Here is a 12,690-nt window from a genome sequence, read left to right as displayed (position 1 = left end):
TGGGGGGAAAGAACTGGAATCTCCTACAGTTGAGCTCCTGGGAACCAATTAAAACTACTTTTAACAAAAAACCCCAAAACTAAGGATTTCAAAATTGGACATTGTGGAAAATAACATTAAAGCAGTAGTTTGGGCATATCACTAGATCATTTAATCTGGAGGCCAGAACTGATGAGACAATGCCCTAACAACTGGCTTTGGGGACTGACTGATAGCGCTGCAGCTGGAGGAACAAGTCCTATACAGCAAGCGGGATCAGAAGGGATTTTGTGCCCCTATAAATGCCGCATTTAACTAATGGCTTGGATTTAATCGCCTTCTCATTGCATAAAATAGATGGAAATTTTTCAGCTTTTTCAGGCCTTGTTTTCCATTAACTGATAATGAAGGGTGGAGGAGAAGTCATAATCCAAATGCTAACAAATGATGTTGCGGGTGGTGTTTGTATTTAATCTACATTTGAAAAACTGCTGGCTCCCGCGGCCTGAGCAGGGCTGATCTCTGCCTTTCTGCCCGGGGCAAGCCAGCGGGACGGGCGACTGCCAGGCCCAGGAGGCCGCGGAAAGGCTCGGCGGGTCCGCTCACCCCTTCCTCCGGTCACCCATCCGCCGGTAGCTGCCCACGGCCACCCCCGCACCGCCCTGACACGGGCTCCGCCAAGAGAGGGGCCCTCGGTCCGCGGAGCAGGAGCCGGGCGCCGTTCAGGACCCCCCGAGGCCGTGCCCGGGGCTGCCGCGGAGCGGGGCCGGGCCCGGCGCGGGGGGCGCGGGCCCCGTGTCCCTTCCGGGGGCGGTGCCGCGGGCGGCGGCCCCAGCCGGGCTGCAGGGAAGCGCCCGCCCCTGCCGCCCCCGGCGCGGTAAGATGGCGGCCGCGGCTCAGGCGCTGAGCGGCACCGGGCTGCTCCTGGCCGCCGCCGCCCTCGCCCTCCTGGCCGTGGCCATCGGCACCGACTCCTGGTACGAGACGGACGCGCGGCGGCACCGCGAGCGCTGCCGCGGCTTCGGCCACAAGCGCAGCGACCCGCCCGGCTCCATGTCGGCGCCCAGCTCGCACCTGCCGCTCCGCGCCCGACCCCCGCGGGCGCTCCTGCCCGGGCGCCCCCCGGCCCCCGCCCCGGCCGCCGCCGCTTCCGCCGCGCTGGACTCGCACTGCGGCCGCCGCTTCAACTCCACCGTCTCGGGGCTCTGGAGGCGCTGCCACCGCGCGGGCTACGAGCCGGACAGCGAGGAGCTCATCCGGAAAGGTGCGGGGGCGGGGGGCGGCGGCCCCGCCGCTGTCCGTGGTGCTGAGCGCGGTGCCGGCGCGGCCCCGCCGCGGCTGCGGGTGGGGCGGCGGCTGCCGCTGCCGGGACGAGACCGGGCCGGCGGGCGGGCGCGGATGGAGCCCCGCGGAGCCGTGGCTCCCGGTGTCCCTGGCGTGCGGGAAGCGGCGAGCGCGGCCCTGACCCCATCCCGGGGTCTTGTGCGCCTCCCTCTCGGCTAAAAATGCTGCAGCGCTGGGTGGGACCGCGTCCTCAGAGAGCCCCTTCGGGGGCCCGGTGCAGGGCCTGACTCTCTGTGGGCGTCCTCCCAGCCCCGACACTTTCTTCTAATCGAGTGCTGAGAAACGTGCGGTGTTGTTTATAGCACTGTGGTTTTTGCAGCAAGGTGAAAGGGACCTGTTGTTCCCATTCTAGCGTGAGGGAGTTCTCATTGCTGCGGTAGATTGCCAGGCGTTCATGGTGGCAGATGTCAGTCAGGGCCCCCGGGGTGACAGGAGAGAAAGCTATGGATCTTCTACTATTGTGGCACATGGTACAAAGCCAAGCAGGCCATAAAGTATAAACAAAAGTCCTGCATTTGATGGTACAAATAACATAGTGGGCTGACCCATGAAGTCAATGGGTTATGTATGGTTAATGATAAGTAACAAGACTTAGCGTTCTGGCAGGTACATATTAGCACAGAGAGAGTAGGAGTTGGGAAAAGTGCTTCCATTGAGGCACAAAATGGAAATGCTATCTTAAGAAAGCAAGAGCAGTTCTTCAGCTTGGCTTCCAACTGTGACGCCAGTCCTGCTCAGCAGAGGCTGGATAGACTGGCACTGTGAATCTCAGCTCGTCTTTGTCCCTTCTTTCCAATGCACAGCAGTGACTCTTACTTCTCAAAACTCTAGTGCTGTGTGCTTAGCTTCTTCCTCTATTTATTCTCCTAGGATACATTTTACATGATTTCATTTTTATTTCCATGCTGAACTCCTTTCGCTAAAAGGAAAAGTTCATTAATTTCTTTCTATTAATTGTGGCTGTCATGTAAAATATTTATCTATTTTTTTCATTCACATCAAGCCAAATGCTTTCAGCTCCCACTGAGATTAGCTAAGATGGGGGAAGGGGTGGGAAGAATACTAGTTTGGTCTTCAATACTTCTCTTTCTGAGGTATTTTCCCAACACTACAAGTCACACAGAGAGGCTTGAGTCTGCATTCTACATGCAGGGCATTACAGGTGGTGAATGGTCTTCCTCAGTGTTTGATGTGTAAAACTGGAAACTCTAAATCCAAAATGCTTACTGTCTACTTTATTTCCCTTTTTTCCCCACCTGTTCTAATAAAAGACCTTGCCTTTCCTACAAAAAAGCCCCTCTCCCCTTATATTCTTTGCCTTTTAGGTCTGCAGTTGCTACTGTAAAGATTTATATGTCATCTTATAGAGGGAAATTATTAATAACAGTTCTTGTAGAATCAGATCTTTAAATAGATATGACTCTATCATCCCTTCTCCTGACCTGCTTTACTAGCAGCCTTTCCTCATTCCCACTGTCTGTCTTTTCTCTGACAACTGTGATTAAGCAGCCTTTTCTGACTGATGCTCAGGTGTGGCTGCATCTGAGCTGTTCTCTCAAGCATGATACCAGATCTGGGGCCTATGAAAAGGAAAGCAGGTATTTTTTCACCTGGTGTGACCTGAAGATCACTACTGTGCACCGCTGAAAGTCCTACTTCCTCCTCAATTTGCCCTAAGTTTTCAGCTGGCTCTTTGGTGATGTGTGATGCCTTTCTTTATTCCTAGTATTCCTTAATCTACATATTTTATGGTCTTTTAGTGACAGAGGAGTAAATTTTATTTTTTCTCACAGTTCTGTGGTAATTTTGGTTTGGATTTATAGTCTCCATTTTTTTCTGGTCTCTCTGGAGTAAAATTTTTTTCCTTTCTGCATCTCTCCTGAATTCTGAATAAATTACTTAAATCCATAAATACACTTACCCATATAGATAATTCCATGAATTTCTAGTCCTGTATTTATCTGCTGCTATTAATACAAAGCAGTTTCATGGAAACTTGCATACTTGAGCATTGTAGCTAATGATGCATATACAAGCATCCATTTATATATCTAGGATATTAAAAAAAGCAAAATATATTCACTTCATATATTTTAAAGGAAAAAACAAGTCAGAAAATGTAGTGCAAAATGGAGAGGTGGGAAATGTTTAAATGTAAGATGGAAATGATATGTGAGATTTTTCTTAAAATGCAAAATACACTATTTTGGAACTGTGAAAAAATACAGAGTTTCATTTAAAAAATACAATTAAAAGGCCAAAGAAGAAATAATGTAAAAACCACATGGGGAAAATGGAGATCAGCAATCAGTAAGAGATAGAAGCCAAAGGACTGAACCATTTGTTGAGGAAACTGAGAGGATCTCTGTGCAGGTATGAGAGGTTCTCTGAGTGTAAGAACATGAGCCCTGCACGTCATGTTGTAGAGCCTGTGCTATGTGGATTCCACATTCAGTAACTGATGCTACAACAAAAACCATCTGCAGGGACTGCTCTTAAGTAGTAAGAGCAGAGCAGTAGTGCAGGGATTTATTATGTCTTGTTTAGGGGTCTTCTCTACCTATTAGTAGAGTAAAAAAGTGTTGCGTACAAAATGGTGACAGTAGAAAATGATGATTTGGGAAAGATCCAAAGGCTGCTTTGGATAACTTGGTGGGCTCATTGAACAACCTGCACTTTAACGTCCCTAAACTGAAGGAATTAACAAATAAAAGGTTCATCAATTTTGATAAACCAGGGATTTTATTGCTTTTCAGACTTGCTCTGAAAAGTCTCTGGGGTGATACATCTCATACATACTGAAAAGACTTCCTGGTACCACAGTGTAGCTGGGAAAGTGAGGAGAACCACTGTATGCCTGAGCAGAGGAACACAACAGTTTGGGGCCGTAGTGAGGCCCTTGAGAGAAACTGCTCAGTCCTGGTGTCTGTACTTCCCACTCTTTCTGACTGATGATAAGCTGGAAGAGTTATTTTATAAGCTGGAAGGATTACCTGTGAGGTCTGTAGAGGATCTATTATAGTGGCATGTTTAATAAACTTGATCTGTTTGGTCATGACCCTTGGTAAGTATGATCTGTTGGTGTGCTCTGAAAGAGTTCTTGTGGTATTTTAAAGGAAGGTTGATTTATTTGATCTGGTGGCCCTTTGGGTGACGATGTGGACTGAGTGAAGACATGGCTGTGATGCTCCTCACAATCCTGGGCAGAAATGGTAGGAGGATGTCAGGAAGCTTCAATGGCCACTTGGTCGTGGGGCATGAGGGAGGGGAGGGCCAGGCCTCACATGGTGTTTAGTTGTTAACTGGCTGTGGCTGCTCATGGGCAGGAGGGGGTCTCTCCCAGCTGTGTGAGAGTCAAACTGCTCTGATGCTAGGCCACATAGCAAATTGAAAATGAACCTCTCTGTTTCTTGATAAACTTCTAGCACATTGTGTAAAGAAAACCCATATGTCTCAAAGTTGGAGACAAAAGCTAAACTGAAAGTCAGGGTGTGCTGACCCAGGATTACAGACTGAATGTATCACAGCAGGGTTGGTGTTTCCATGTTTCTGGCAGCTTAGGAACAAGGGGCCTGTGCTCTGCCTGGGTATCTGGCTCGTCTAGCAAGCATCCTCTGACCTTTCCCATCCTTCGTGTTCAATCAGGAGAAAGGACTCATCCAGAGACACTCACATGTACACTGCCAAGGGCTATGTGAGTTCCAAGGGGAGTCTGCCTGCAGCTGCAGTCCTGAGGGGTAAAAAAAACATGTTGAGCACAAGGTGTTAGAAACAATGTTGGCTGTGAGAAGGCACGGGGATGTAGCTGGGCCATGAAAGTGTCGATCTGACACTGCTGGATGCAGTTCATTGCAGTTCATGTTTATTTTTTAATCAAGAAAATTGTACATACAGTGTGACTCTCACAGTGTTCTATTAAAGCCTTCAAAATGCTGGGATCAGGGATCCATCTAACCTTTTTCTTGGATGTGTGCTTTATGGTAAGCTAATGACCTGTGCACCTGCCTCCTTCTGTCCTGTATTCCCATGTACTTGTGTGCCAAAACAGACAACACTCACCTGTTGTTCACCACATGATTCCCTTCTATTCAAGCCCTTGCCTGAAGGCAAAGGTTTTAACTGTGGCAGGCTTTCTTATGGTGCTTGTCTGAGTGTGTTGTAAACAAAAGGGAAATTACTTTGCTAGCAGGTTTCTGAAATGGAGGGCAGGATGCTGTCCCTATTTTGTAGACTGCAATTTCAGGTATGTAAGGCCCAGGTCCAAGGAATTACTGGAGTACCTTTCAAACACCTTTTACTGAACGATAACTTTGGGACTGCAAACCTGATTTTGAGTTTTACGTTTTTTCTTGAGTACTTAGAAAACAAGGTGTTATAGGACTTTAAATGCAGTCCTGTAGAGTACCTGGCCATATTTGAGTGCACGGCATCTCTGCAAGTGAGACCTAGAGATTCACTCAAAAAATGGGCAACACAGACTAGTGATGGCAAATGCAAAATCCAGGTACTGAAGGTTGCTGGGGTGCATGCTAAAATTTCCTTGTTCTGTCCTCCACAGCCTTGTCTTGAGGTAAGTGCCAGGAGGGAGCACTGCTCAGCAGGAGAGGGCCACTGGCTGCAGGGGCAGGGCAGCACCTCTGTGTATTGTGCAGCTGGAAGTGCTCGGTGGTGCTGGGGAAGCAGCTGGAGCCACAGCGAGGGAAGGGATGGTGGGAAGCACAACTGAGAATGGAGAAAGTGCCTTAGGTACTCAGCTGAGAGCTCACACTCACTGCTTCCCTGATTCCCTGACTCTCTTGCCTGCCTATTTCAGCTTTTCGAGCAGATCTCCAGAGAGAGGCCTCCCATGTTTTGCCTGTAGTGGCTCACATCAGAGTGGGTCCAGCCTGTGATCTTGGGAAAATGGAGTCTTGTTGGAAAAATGGCTTGTGCTGGTGTAATCAAAGGCTGCTACCAAGCCTATGGATTAGAGGTCAGCGCTGAGCAAAAGCCCTGAAGTCTGTGCACTCCTGATCATTTTTTTTTTTTTTTTGCAAACTTGCAGTTTTAAGATTATTGTATGTGCTACCTGTACAAAATTAGCACTTTGAAATCTGCGGAAGAAAAGATTAGGAGTACAGTTTTTAAACCAGAGGTAAAATGAATTGATGTCAAAAAATTTCTGAATAACCAGTTTTGTATAAGAAGGTGGAAAGGTTTCAGTTTAATTTACATGTTAAACTCTTGGAATTAAAAAGAGCAAATATTTTTCTGAGCTGAGAAGCCCATAGCTTTGATCATAAGGGATGTACATCTCTAGTCTTTGCTTTTTCTTTAATGAGCTATAAAAATAGTAATCCTCGCTCTTGTTTAAAATGCTGCTTCATGTGTACTACTTTTATGATCAGGAAATGTAAGTGCACAGATCATACTTTTAATGAATGCAGTGCATCTGATATCATTTGTTTGTTCTATATACATATTGCTAACAACACATGCAAATGGTGTCCATATTGAAATTGAGTTCAGTCAGCAGTTACAGGTGAAATCTGATTAGATACTGTGATGTGTTGTGTATCGCCCAAGTTCTTAACTCCAGTGTCTGCAGCCTTTGCAAATGAACTGGCAGCCTCTGGCACTGGGTTGTCCTGCTGGTCCTTGGCTCAGGTGGCTCCACAGCCTTGTCCCGAGGTAAGTGCAGGGAGGGAGCACTGCTCAGCAGGAGAGGGCCACTGGCTGCAGGGGGAGGGCAGCACCTCTGTGTATTGTGCAGCTGGAAGTGCTCGGTGGTGCTGGGGAAGCAGCTGGAGCCACAGCGAGGGAAGGGGTGCTGGGAAGCACAACTGAGAATGGGAGCCTGCTTGAAATGGGAGGAAATTCAGCTCACCTTTCCTTCCCTGGCCTGGAATTGCCTGGGCCTCTGATGTGCAGCTTCTGATCTTGTGAAATGGGGGCTTCCTCTCTGCAGGTCCTTGCAGAAACCAGGTCAGTACAGTCTCAGTGAACAATGTTAGAGAACAAAATTATGCTTCTCATTGCTGTGAGAGCCACACAAAACTCAGTTCTTCTCCTGGGTTTTCCAGTGTCTTTTGCGAAGCTGATCACTGAATCTGCAGCTCCCTAGTAGTGATTGTTCACCAGCTTAATTAGCTCACTGGCTAGTTGATTGTTTTTGAATGGTTCTTCTGTTCCAACATTCAAATAGCCGTAATGACCCTGTAGCCATTGTTTAAGAGGAACTTTTTGTACTATTTAGCTCTTTTACCTTTCTGGTTGCTCTCTTCTACTCCACCATCCATGGTTTTTCTCCCCCATTTTCTAAATTAAAAATGCCTTTCAAGAAGAGCGTGCTTGTAAGTTAACATTTACGTCTGCGGTATACTTTTCGTTAAGCTATAATGGAAACAAGCCTACCTAGGTACTACTGTTCATTGAAAGTAAAGCAAAGAGCCAATGACTACTGGAGTGAATTCAAAAGGTTCTCCTATGCAGTTCATTTTCCAGCATTCATTCAAAATTTTCAAAGTGTTTCAATTCTGTCATCTTAGAGATGAAGTGGTCCTGTTGGTACTTGGCCATGTTCTTGTCTCCTTAGACATCCCAAAAAGATCGTAGCGGTTACTCTAGAAAGCTTTTAGAGATGTTTTTCCTGACTGCCATTACTGTTTAACTTCAGCTGTTGCTTCTTGGAGAGAGCACCTGGCTCCTGCTTTTCCAGTGTTTCTTTGTAGGTTCCCTCCCCTTCTGATCCCAAAGCCTTTGAAGTAAACAGCTCTTTTTTGGTTACATTTGCCATTACTGAACTAAAGCTTTCCCTGTGTGAGCTCTGCCAGGCCACTGAGCAGCAAGTGCAAGGCAGAGGGGTTTCACGCTGTTTCACACTGCTGTCTCTTTGCAGGAGTCATTCAGCGCTGCACTGCTGTGAAGTACCACTACACCTCCAGCTCTCTGCCTCGCAACTTACCCATCAACATCACCAACACCATCCGGCAGGACGAGTGGCACGCGCTCCGTAAGTAGCCCAGAGTGGGGCAGAGGAGTGCTGGGTCACTAAAGGCCTTACAGCAGTGCCAGCTGAGGGCTCGGAAACCCCTCATCTAAGCACGGCACTGGGCTCTAGGCACAGATACAGACTGAGTAGTGAGGAAATGCAGGCGGCCAACTGTATGATTGGAGGGGGACATGAGATTTGGAGGGGCTTAAAGCCGGGAATTCAGGAATACAGACATGTGTAGTGGATTGCAAGGTGTAATCATATTCTGGATCTGGGCACAGACAGTTCCTAGCTGGCTTACAGCAAAGGTGCTGCATCACTGTGTAGATCCTGTTGCAATTTTCTGTGTGCACACCAGTGACCTAATGCAACCCCCTGGTGACCAATCCTTTTAGGGAACATCTCAGTTTGTCTTTGCACCAGCACCTGGCCTGCAGGCTGCCTCATGCTCAAGTCCTTCCCACACAGATAACTGACTTGTAGCCTGTGACTGAGAATGATTTAATCAATTTTTTTCTGTTCCCGCTTCTCTCTGTTTTTTTTTTCTATTGCTCCCATAACTCAACATAGTCCCTGTCATGTGAGAGTCAGCACCAAGGAAATCTTCATTTCAGACTGAATTAGGAGGACACAAGAACAGCAGTTTTACTATGGATAACAAAGTGCTGTTCATGTCACTGTCACTGGTAACCAAGCTGGTTTTTTTAGAGCTTGTTACTGGAGTTGTTCCCATAATACTGTATTGATCTGCTGTCTGCTTCTGTCCTCTCACCATTCCTCTTTTCAGTTCACACTATGTGTCTCCCATGCGCTAATCCTTTAGTCCTCTCCAGTGTCCCCTCTTGCTTCTTTCGTTTCTATTTTCAGCAGAAAATTTTCTCCCCCAACAAACTCTGACAAAAAAAAAAAGATGCCACAAAAAAACCCACAAAACCCACAAAAACCCCAAACCAGAAAAACCACCACCCCACCCTAACATGAGTTTGTGGTGCACCCCTTCTGTCCCATGCTGGGGAGTATTTGGCTGGTACTTCTCTGGATTGGGACAGAAATGCTCTCCAGCTGCACAGTGGAGCCATTGTAGATGGATTCCTTTAGTTGCAGTGTGGGCAAACTATCTATCTCAAAGAAGCTACAGGAGGAGAAATCCATGGTTGAAGTATAAACTTTGGAACCAGTAAATCCACATCTGTCTGGACTCTGCCCTGGCTCTTCTCTCTAGGTACTGCCACCTTCATGTCTTTTGTCCTGCTTTTGTCCTTTTCCTTCAGATCTGCGGAGGATGACAGCTGGCTTCATTGGCATGGCAGTCTCCATCATCCTGTTTGGGTGGATCATTGGTGTGCTGGGCTGCTGCAAACAGCAGGAGCTCATGCAGTATGTGGCTGGGCTGCTCTTCCTAATGGGAGGTGAGAGCCATTCGCTATTGCTCCTCAGGTCACCAGATTCAGTATTGCTGCTTTGTAGCAGTAAAAGTAATGTCAGCCCACAGCAAGCACATGAAGCATCAAACTGTCAGCACGGTGCAGTGATCACTTCCAGCTCTGGGCAGGGCCTGTGCCTGCATGGGTATTGCATGTTTCTCAGCAGACCCCAATGTGTGTGTAGGAGCCTTCTGCTCTAGAGAGCTGGTGTGTAGCCACAGGGACCGTGTGCACAATAAGCACAGCCCTCTGGCTGGCTCCAAGTGTGCAGCCTGTGGCTCCTGTCAGACAGCTCAGCCCAGTTTTCCCTAGGAATAATAACATAAGTTAATGTAGAGCTCCTTTCTGGTACTCAGAGATGCTTAGATCTTCATGTAATGATGAAGTCCAAACCAGCCAAGCCTGGGAGGATGCTGGCCCGGTGATAAGGATGTGAGCACAGTGCTTGCCAGGGTGTTTGTCCTGGGTGGGAGGCAGACTTTCTGTATGACCAAAGGTTTTTCTGAACTTTGATTGTTCAACTTGAAAATGGACAGTGTAGACCTGGAGTCTGGTGTACTAGTGTATATTAGAGATACTAGAGTGCCTTGTGTCTTCTTAGGCTTTTTTCTCCTCTATATATGTGTTCAGTAAATGTGTTGCAGATGACAAAAACCTGGGCATGCTTTGTGGGCCCAGGGTATAGCTGGCAGAAGTGTGGGTGTTCCTAGTGGAAACCAAAAAGTGCTGCACTTTGCAGCCCTGGGATTCAGTGAGCCAATTACTGTTCATAGGAGAAACTGCCCAAGTGCTGTCTGGAACCTGATGACATTAAACACTGGAAATAGTCTCAGGACAATCAAAACATGATAAACTATGACTGAGTTCAAAATTGCAATGAAAGGTGCTAAGGTTATTCGTGAAGTGAGGTATCATCTAGTCCTACGTGTTTTGCCTTTTTTTTTTCTCTGCCTTATACAGAGAGTGGCTGGTAGGATTGCAGAAAAAAACCCAAGGGTAATTCCTTGATTTTGAAAATTCATGACTTTGAAAATCCTGAGGGGGAGAAACAGAGCATAATTAACCTGTCTGAGGGCAGTGTAGAACCCTCTTGCTTTTGTCCTGCAGGTACTTGCTGTATCATCTCACTCTGCACGTGCGTAGCTGGGATCAATTTTGAGTTGTCCCGCTACCCTCGCTACGTCTATGGGCTGCCAGAGGACATCAGTCATGGCTATGGCTGGTCCATGTTCTGTGCCTGGGGGGGCCTGGGCCTCACCCTGCTGGCTGGGTTCCTCTGCACATTGGCCCCGTCACTCAACACCTCCCGGGCATCCGTACAAAAACCCAGACAAGAAAACGGGGCCGTGTGACCCCGCAGGGAGCGAGGAGAGACTCTGGAAAGCGCAGCCTGGGCAGAGCTGTGGGTTAACACCGGGAAGAGGTGGCATGTCAGCGTGTGGAGAGCAGCGCCCGAGCTGGTGAAACGCCAGCCCACGGGACACTGCTACAGCCTCCAGTCGCAGACACGGACATTGCAAGTAACTCCAGGTTTGAATTATTGGCAACTTGATCATTGATGGTTTAAGGGGGACAGTTCTTTCGATTTGTTTTTCTTCTGTTTACAAGGGATTAAGTCCAAGGTTGTGTCTTTTTTTGTGCTGTTTTTTGAACTGTACCTCCATGGTCCTGTTATTGTCCAGTTGTAAGGGATGTTTACGCACCAACTCTATTGCTGCAGGTCTGTGTAATTCAGACCCAATTTAGGGCAAGGAGCTAAGTGAAGTTGGCTTGAACACTTTTGCAACAGGCATGTCTAGTGTTGGCTAAGGCCATCCTTTCCCAAAAGAACCTTGATCTAAGCCGAGGTTTAGGCCAAAGAATTAGCCCATTCTTAGTATTAATTTATTTAAATATTTAATTCAAAAACCTGTGCTATTCCATGCTGTGGATTCAGCTATTTAATCACTACTCAAACTGTTTCCAAAAGGAGCTAGCTGTAACTGAGCAGCAAGACTCCAAGAAAACTCTTACGCACTCTGGGAAAGCAGAGGAAAGTTTTTCTCAGCTTCTTACACAGTGAAGGTTACTCATTTGGCTAACTAGCATACCCTTCTTTTAATGGGGAGATGTATACAACATGCAGCTTTTTACTATTTCCACCAGAGGTACATTTTTCAAAATACGTCATAGTTTGAGCTGCCAGGATCAACTTTCACTTCTGAACTAACTTGTGGGTGCAGCTCCTGTTCTGTGAAAGGAGATGAGTAATTCTCCCTGAGCTCAAATAACAGTACTGCTAAAATAGCAGATGTACAGCCCCCTCTAATATTAGTGTCCAAAGGAACCACAGTTATTTTCCTCAGGAACGTGTGGCTTCTGCTCAGTTCTCCACTCAGCCCTTCCAATGTCAGAACACCCTGAGCGCAGCGTGTCCAGGACACGCGTGTTCTGCTGGAACAAGATCCCTCTCCAAAATGAGCACTAAGGACCTTGGTACCAGCACAAGTACTAGGGCTAACTCAGGAACATCAGCCAAAGTACTCTGGAGTGCATTTTTCTTTCATCCATCTATTATTTTTTCCTTCCCACATCCTCGCCCCTCTCCCAAGCGTCCAAAAACTGCACAGGTAAAGATGAGATGGCCAGCATTTGGAGATGTTTACATTGTATTTAAAATACAATACAGTGGCATGTAAGATACTTAATGCTAAAGTCAGTGTATTTATGAAAAGTGTAATTTTTAAATGGAAGTTGTAATTCTCAACTGGCATTAAAAGTACTGAAAGACTTGCTCAGTGGATGAAACCTCGAATTCTTTATGACTAATGACCCGACCGATTCCCCAGAGAGCTCACATACCCATACCAGCAACAGTGTTAAAGCTTCAAAAGTTCAAGTGTCAAAGTTAAAACATCACTCATGTGAATGGTGTTCAGCCTTGCAAAATGAGCGTTCCGAAGTTTCAGCCTCTAACAGGGCTGCAGGCTG

General features: G+C 47.2%; 1 protein-coding gene across 1 annotated transcript; it reads left to right on the top strand.

Annotated features, from left to right (window-relative positions):
• The first annotated feature begins 443 nt into the window (after window positions 1-443).
• Window positions 444-12,500, top strand: LOC134551166 (transmembrane protein 178B-like). The gene is made up of 4 exons (XM_063398419.1): window positions 444-1,243; window positions 8,201-8,314; window positions 9,568-9,705; window positions 10,828-12,500. Exons 1-4 carry the CDS (start codon window positions 862-864, stop codon window positions 11,070-11,072), a joined length of 879 nt encoding a protein of 292 aa, XP_063254489.1. The 5' UTR covers window positions 444-861; the 3' UTR covers window positions 11,073-12,500.
• Window positions 12,501-12,690: the final 190 nt, after the last annotated feature.

The sequence above is a fragment of the Prinia subflava genome, chromosome 5 (genome assembly GCF_021018805.1).
Source record: "Prinia subflava isolate CZ2003 ecotype Zambia chromosome 5, Cam_Psub_1.2, whole genome shotgun sequence".
Taxonomy (NCBI): domain Eukaryota; kingdom Metazoa; phylum Chordata; class Aves; order Passeriformes; family Cisticolidae; genus Prinia; species Prinia subflava.
The sequence above is the reverse complement of the archived record's forward strand: the minus strand, read 5'-3'. Positions and strand labels throughout refer to the sequence as shown.

Excerpts from the sequence above, each read along its gene's own strand:
- LOC134551166 (XM_063398419.1), top strand. The coding sequence starts at position 862 with ATGGCGGCCGCGGCTCAGGCGCTGAGCGGCACCGGGCTGCTCCTGGCC. Across the intron at positions 1,244-8,200 it reads CGAGGAGCTCATCCGGAAAG|GAGTCATTCAGCGCTGCACT; the intron begins GTGCGGGGGCGG and ends GTCTCTTTGCAG. Across the intron at positions 9,706-10,827 it reads GCTGCTCTTCCTAATGGGAG|GTACTTGCTGTATCATCTCA; the intron begins GTGAGAGCCATT and ends TTTGTCCTGCAG.